Source organism: Mandrillus leucophaeus, unplaced genomic scaffold (assembly GCF_000951045.1).
Source record: "Mandrillus leucophaeus isolate KB7577 unplaced genomic scaffold, Mleu.le_1.0 Scaffold86, whole genome shotgun sequence".
NCBI classification, from domain to species: Eukaryota; Metazoa; Chordata; class Mammalia; order Primates; family Cercopithecidae; genus Mandrillus; species Mandrillus leucophaeus.
The window spans coordinates 2,422,847-2,430,041 of NW_012109363.1; the positions used below are offsets into that span (position 1 = coordinate 2,422,847).

The 7,195-nt window shown below is 52.5% G+C and overlaps 1 protein-coding gene across 2 annotated transcripts in view; it reads right to left on the bottom strand.

Moving 5' to 3' along the window:
• The window catches only part of LOXL2 (lysyl oxidase-like 2), a 127,101-nt gene that overhangs the window by 55,627 nt on the left and 64,279 nt on the right, over positions 1-7,195 (bottom strand). For both annotated transcript variants that reach the window (XM_011968822.1, XM_011968823.1), the window contains one exon: positions 1,514-1,725. In XM_011968822.1, coding sequence (XP_011824212.1) covers positions 1,514-1,725 — 212 coding nt within the window. The remainder of the gene's footprint in view (positions 1-1,513; positions 1,726-7,195) is intronic.

Sequence of the window (7,195 nt, forward strand, 5' to 3'; positions counted from 1 at the left end):
ACCCAGGGCCCAGCTGCTGAAACTGGCCTGAGATCAACTCCTCAAAAGCCGAGAAGGACTATGGACTGGCCACGGTTGGGAGATGGCTTCCAAACGTCATCTGAATGAGGCGCGTGCTGTCCAGCTCAGAACTGCACCAGGCTGGGGGCACTGGTAGGGCCAGCCAGGTAGGAAGCCTGCCAGGAAGGGGGTTTGCTTTTCTTGGCTCCAACTGGTAAGAAAAGCTGAGAAGGTGTCACTAAGGAAGGAGTCAGGTGGGAGTTCTTCAAAGCATTCAGAGGATGGCGACTCCTGGTGCCAACAGGAAGGTCTGGGCCATGTCTGGGGACTGGGATCACCATGGTGGTCACCCTGGGGTGTTGTGTGCTTACCCAACTGGGCAGCTCTGTGGCCGCACTCATTCACCCACATAGGGGGCTGGGGGCTGGGACCAAAGTATGGCCCACCCCATCCAAGCAGGGTTGGGCCAGGGTCAGGGAGGGGTATGTGGTCTGCCCAGACCCCAGGGAGCTGGTGAGTAGAGCTGGGGCTTCAAGCCAGGTCTCCTGATACGGAAGCCATGTCTTTTCTTCCTCTGATTTGGAAGGAAAGAGACAGTGCTGAGAGTCTGCACTCTCTAGGAGTGTGGACCCTACAGCTGGACACAGGGGACCTGCAGAGGCCAGGATCTGCCCCTTCCTGGTTCTATAGCCTTTCTCCAGTTTACTCAACTCTAAAACAGACTCCTATTTCCCAGTGGTGTTGTGAGGATTAAATGACTGAGAATAGTGCCTGGAACACTGTTAAGCCCTTAGTAAAGAGACGCTACTATTCCTATCATTATTAAGAGGAGGGAGGAAGACCCCATGACCAATCAGATACCCCAAGCATATGCAGCCATCAGCTTGTTGGGGTGCTGGAATCCTTCCATTGGACACCCCTAAGTCAAACGACTCCAGGTTCTGTCCCTGTCTACTTCTTTCCCCTACTGGGAAATATTAACCTTAGAGACCATCACAGCATTGTCAGATTTAACTGGGATTGGATGAAGTGAGCTGCATTGATCAGTTTCTCAACTACCTGCTGCAATTTCCAGATTTCTCAGAAGAATCATTTGCCGAGGGCAAGTAAACATTTCTTCTTAAGTTGGTGTTGTCTCTGCCCAGCCTGGCCAGGGTATTGTCCTAGCTTAGCTCATGCAGTCCCTGAGCTGGCCGGCAGCACCCCGAGCTGGGGTTATCTGGACTGGGGATACCTTGTACCTCACTGCTGCAATATGCCTTCCCTCAGGCTACTCTAGGGATTAGGGTCTATCTCCTATAGACGTGTGAGTTCCTCAAGGGTAAGGATGCCACGGGGCGCCCTTGAACTTGCTGCCTGGCCCGGCCCAGGAGCTCTGTGCAGGCTGCCTGCAGGGATACTAGCTGGCCTGGCCATACCTGGCCAAGGAAAGGCCACCACCAGGGTGGACTCTTTTAACCAGGTAGGCAGGGCAGATACCCTCAAAACCACCTGTGTGGTGCAGTCCTCTTACTTGTACACTTTGGTGTTGTATGTCCTCTCCCCAGGGAAGCCGAACATGCCGCAGACCACGCGGGAATTCTTGGCCGTCCAGTGCTTGTCACAGATCTGCTTCCAGGTCTTGCCCTCCTTCACCTCCACGTAGCCCTCCGTCACCGGGGTGCGCTTGCGGTAGGCCGAGAGGATGGCTCGAATCCGAATGTCCTCCACCTGGATATTCAGGTTCTGGGAAGAAGGAGGTGTGGAAGGAGAGGGTTACCCTTCTGGCCTGCCTGCAGACACACCAGGCAACCAGTCCTTCTTTAGCGATTACCGGCCGGGCCTGCTGCCGGCCTGCCTGTGCCCTTGGGCCCTGCAGTCAGCTCTGGGCACCTCCGAGGGGCACATGGCCCAAGCTGCAGTTAGAAAGCGCTATGCATGGGAGGTAGTGAGGCTGCCAGGACCCAACAGGGAGTGGGGTGACCTGGAATAGTCAGAGAAGACTCGGAGAGCCCATGGGCTTCTCCCACATCCAAACCTAAGATCTTGGAGAGCAAAGGGCAGCGGACTCCTCCTGCACAGGCTTCGAAATAAATGCATGGGAGAGAAAGTGTTCTTTGAATGTGGATTTTGCATTTCACTCCAAAGTACTTGTGTATGTGCCTGTGAGTGTGTCTGTGTGTGTCTCCCTGATTCATCTTTCAGTAAAACTTGAGTTTCAGATAGAGGAGCCCCAGATGTCCTGAAGCTGGTGGTGCCACCCTGCAGACTACCGTATACCCCAGGGGTGGGCATTCCTCTGTTCAAAAATCCTTAGAGAGGCCTGAGAGAAGGGTCAGGGCTTAGAGAGAAAGGAAGCAGAGATTCCTGGCGTTGAGTGTGCTGTGTGCAGAGACCCACACCTGCCGGCAGGGATCAGGGAGGTAGGGTTGGGGATAACTATCTGGCTGCAGCAAGGAAAGGAGAGACTGCAAACACTTTGAGGTTCCCTTCCCATACCCACCCCACCCATCAATCTGTGGAGTAAAGGACAGGGGCTGGGGTCAGGGTTGGAAAAATTCATTGGCAGGGCTCTTTGGGAGGAAGTAGAGGAGGGCTGGAGGGGCATGGGCGGGAGGAAGGCGCCTGCCTGCCTGCCACACGGGCGCTCCTCCTCCCTCGATGTGGAGCTGGGATGTCCCTGTACCACCTAGACCTCCCGGGGATCTGGAGGAGACGGGGCCTCAAGAGGCTAAGCTGGATGAGAGGAGCAGAGGTTCCCTGGAGTTACAGTGGCACTTTTTAATGCCTTTCCAAGACATGCCATAACAGGCTCCAAATTCTATGGAAGCTCCCTCCTGAATCAGTCACCGCCAGCCATCACCAGCTCTTCCAACAGTCCCTGACTGAGTCCCTGCCTCCGTCTGTCTGCCACAGGGCCAGTCACCAAAGAGCCTCTTTTTTCTTTTAATTAATTAATTCTTAATCTTTTTTGAGGCAGGGTCTCACTCTGTTGCCCAGGCTGGAGTGCAGTGGTGTGATCAGGGCTCACTGCCATTTCCATATCCTGGGCTCAAGCAATCCTCCTGTTTCAGTCTCCCAAGTAGCTGGGAGTACAGGTGTGTACCACCATGCCCAACTAATTTAAAAATATATTTCAGAGACAAGGTCTCACTATGTTGCCTAAGCTAGTTTCAAACTCCGGGCCTCAAGGCATCCTCCTACCTCAGCCTCCCGAAGTGCTGGAATTACAGGTATGAGGCACTGCAGCTGGCTCTTTCTAAAACACAGATCTAACCTTGTCCCTTGGCTAGCTCCTCTTTGTCTATGTAATACCCTAATATTGAGCAAAATGCTCTCAGCCATTCAGGACTGATTCCACCTATGCCTCCAGCCCCTGGGCTTCCTCCTTACACCCCAACCCCAGCTTCACATGGATCCGCAAACACCACAAATTGCAGCATATAATAGCAACAGCTACTGCAAAGCACGCGCCAGGTGCCCAGCCCTATGCGAAGTGTCTTGCTTGCGGTCTCCTACTTAACCCTCGCATGCTGCAAGGAGGTGGCTGATAGCTACTACCATCCCCATCTTACAGATGAGAGTACCAGCTGACTCCAGTTCCCCCCCCAGGGCCACCCTGAGGTGCAGGGGAAGACACACACACTGTGAGTGGGTCAGGGACTGGGAGGTGGGGCTGGTCCAAGCGGGGCTGGAAGGCAGGAGGAACCCAGCACCCCAACTGCCTCAGCCCTGTCCAGCCGAGATGCAAATGAACCACGAGTTTGAACAGAACCATTCTTTGGGTGCCCAGGGATTCAGGTCTCCTTGCCACAGCCTTCAGGGTCTACAGCCAGGCCACGATCTCAGGTCCTGAAAGGCGGTGGAAAGTACGTGGGCCTGGAGTGATGGCACTTGGCTCCGTTTCCTTTCCACCACAGCAGAAGGAATGCTGCCAGCGGCAGGATTATGCCTTCCAGTCTGGATGCTGGATCCTTTACAGCCTCATTCAGGCCGCAGGACCCGTGCCACCAAGACACGTGGACAGGGGCGAGCCAAGAAAGGGCCTGAGGTCTAAACCCAGCCCACAAGCCGGCCCTCTTCTGTCTCTTCCCACCTCAGGAGGCCGGGCTGGAATTCCAGTGTGTAACTGTCATGCCCAGAAGGAAAGTTACTGCCTAGCATCAGGCCTGTGCTTCACGGGGCAGGCGGCCCGGGCTGACCTTCAGTTCACAGATTCTCTCCCCTGCATTGGGCAGCAGTGCCGGCTCGCTGCAGGGAAGATGTGACCCCCAGCACCTGGCCTCCACAGGAGGAGGAAGAAGGTCCAGCTGGAGGAGCTCAGTAGACCCCACTGGAAAGAGTTATGCGGGCCTGAGGCCAGCATACACCAACCCAAACGCCAAGGGAGCTTGCACTAGTTCCTGCGATGATGCGGGACAGGTTCCTCCACTGAATATGGCTGGTGGGAAGAGCCTTGGGGGCTCTACGATGAAGGCAATGCAACCTGGAGAAGAGAAAGAGCTAGCACCAGGGGTCATCATCCTCATTCTTCCACCGACTCACTGCATATGAGTTTATGAATCTCTGTGTGTGTGTGTGTGTGCGTGTGCGCGCGCGTGCGTGCATGGTGATATGTGCTTGATGGTCTGTGTGTGTATGTGGTGTGTATCTCTAGGTCTGTGTGTGTGCGCGGTGGTATACGCATGATGGTGTGTTTCTGAGTGTCTGTATGTCCATGTGTCATATAAGCCCCTGCATATGTCTGTGTGTGTGTCTCTCTGGGATTGTGTGTCTCTGGGATTGTGTCTGTGTGCATGATGATGTATGCATGACAGGGTTGTGTGTGTGTGCCTGTGTGTCATGTGGGTCTCCGTGTACTCTCTCTGTATGTGTCTATGACACATGGGTCTCTGAATGTATAAAGTATGCATCTATTTGTGTGTCTTGTGGAGGAGGAAATTCTGAAAGGATCTTGTTCCTTGCAAGGCCTTAGGAAAACAGTCAGGATATGCTTCGCATTCATTCCTTCAAACTGGAACATCTCTTCTTCTCCCTCCAAAGAACCAAAGCCTTCCCAGTCTTTAAGACGCAAATCCATCTTATTCATTCACTCATTTAACAAAACGCAGTCTCTGCCCTCCCTGGGCCTTGCTGGGTTTCCTCCTTACACCCCAAGCCCAGCAGCTTTGAATAATGACAGCTATGGGCATCATTTATTAAACACCAATTAATTGCAGGCTAGGTTTCATTCAGAAAACTTTACATCCACTCCATTATTTAATCCCCATGGCAGCTTTCAAGATGGCTCATGGTCCACCCGTTTAGAGGTAAAAACATGATAAATCTTGGCAAGCTTTTGGAAGTTACCCAAGTTCACACAGCCAAGAAGTAGGTAAACAAGTATGCAAATCGAGTTCTGACTCCAAACCTGTGCTCCAGACTCATAATGACCACTGGTCTCTGAGCAGTCCTCATCTCATGCCTGTGTCCAATACATTGGCTGGTACTGAGAGTGACTCACCCAGGGCAGGGCCTGGGGCCCAGAATTCTGGGTGTCCCCTTCAACCAGCTGAAGGGGGCTGGTGCTGTGCACATTGCAAGCCCAGCACCCCATGTCGAGGGGCAGTGAGTCAGACTGGATTGTGTACGTGAGGGGAGAGCTGGGCTCCCAGCATTCTTGTCTTCAGGCCAGCGGGAGGAGGCAGGAAAACCCTCTGGGGCAACACATTCGATGCTCACACTAGCTAACCAGCTCACAGAGACTTAGTTAGACCTCTCAGAAAACACACACACACACTTCACTGCTGTGGAATCCCTTCCACGACCACAAGTGTTAGGATATTTTTTGCCCCGGGAGTTCAGTCTCAAAAGTGAAGAGAAAGTTTGAAATATTAAAATATATACACTTTTTTTTTTCTTGTTTTAAATGAAAGGCACTCTAGACTTGCTAGTTTAAAATTCAGCTCCAAATGCCAGAAGCCGATCAAGCACCCTGCACATATTAAAATTCAAGCTAAAACCTGATGCTGTCCCTCTTGCCAGAGACAACAGTGCACCCAGGCCTCCAGAAAGCTTCCCTCCAAGAGATACACAGACACTCCGGGAAGTGTGGTCCTCAGAGCTCATCACATCCTCCAGCAGGGCCTGAGGCTCTGGGAGTGATTTGCATCCGCTCCCAGAAGGGAAACCCAAGGCACAGCCAGGCAAGGGACTTGTCACTTCAGCTGGAGAGGAAGGGAGCTCTGGGCTCTTGACTCTCACGTTTATGCCTGAATGACATTTAACATTTGCAGCATCTGTTCATGACTTGCCAATTCCAGGATGCGATAGTCTGGGTCTGTCGCCAGTGAGGAAAAGTCACCCATTTTGAAAGTCTAGCTGGAAGTTGCATCAGGGAAAGGTACAAGGAGAAGCAAGTCAAGCAAGCCAGACTACGTGAATCCACATCACAGTTGCCCTAAACTCTCAGCACTAGGCACGTTGGCAAGGCTGGGTCTTAGCTCAGCAGTCATTCTCCTTCCCTCTGTTCTAGAAGTCATAATTTAATATCAGCCCAGGCTTTCTGACCTGAGAGCTCATCCTGGGGGTGAGGAGGGGTGGGAGGATAATGCTGGGAAGACATAACATCATGCCAACATCTCAACGAGAATGCATGAGTGTCAACTCTAGCCAGCCTCTCCTCACCTCGCATGCGGCCTGCCACAACCACCAGCAAGTTCCTGCATCTTCCTCTCAGAGCCTGCAGCTTTCTTACTTTGGCTATCTAAAAACAAAACAGGGCCGGGCGTGGTGACTCACACCTCTAATCCCAGCACTTTGGGAGGCTGAGGTGAGCAGATCACTGGAGATCAGGAGTTCAAGACCAGCCTGGGCAACATGGTGAGACCCTATCTCTACTAAAACAAACAAACAAACAAACAAAAAACACAAAAAATAGCTGGTCATGGTGGTGCATGCCTGTAATCCCAGCAACTCAGGAGGCTGAGGCAGGAGAATCACTTGAATTTGGGAGGTGGGGGTTGCAGTGAGCCCAGATTGTGCCACTATACTCCAGCTGAGGTGACTCAGTTGAGCAAGACTCTATCTCAAAAATAAATAAATAGATGGGGCATGGTGGCTCACGCCTGTGATCCCAGTACTTTGGGAGGCCGAGGTGAATGGATCATTTGAGGTCAGGACCAGTCTGACCAACATGGTGAAACCTCATCTCTACTAAAAATACAAAAAAAAAAAA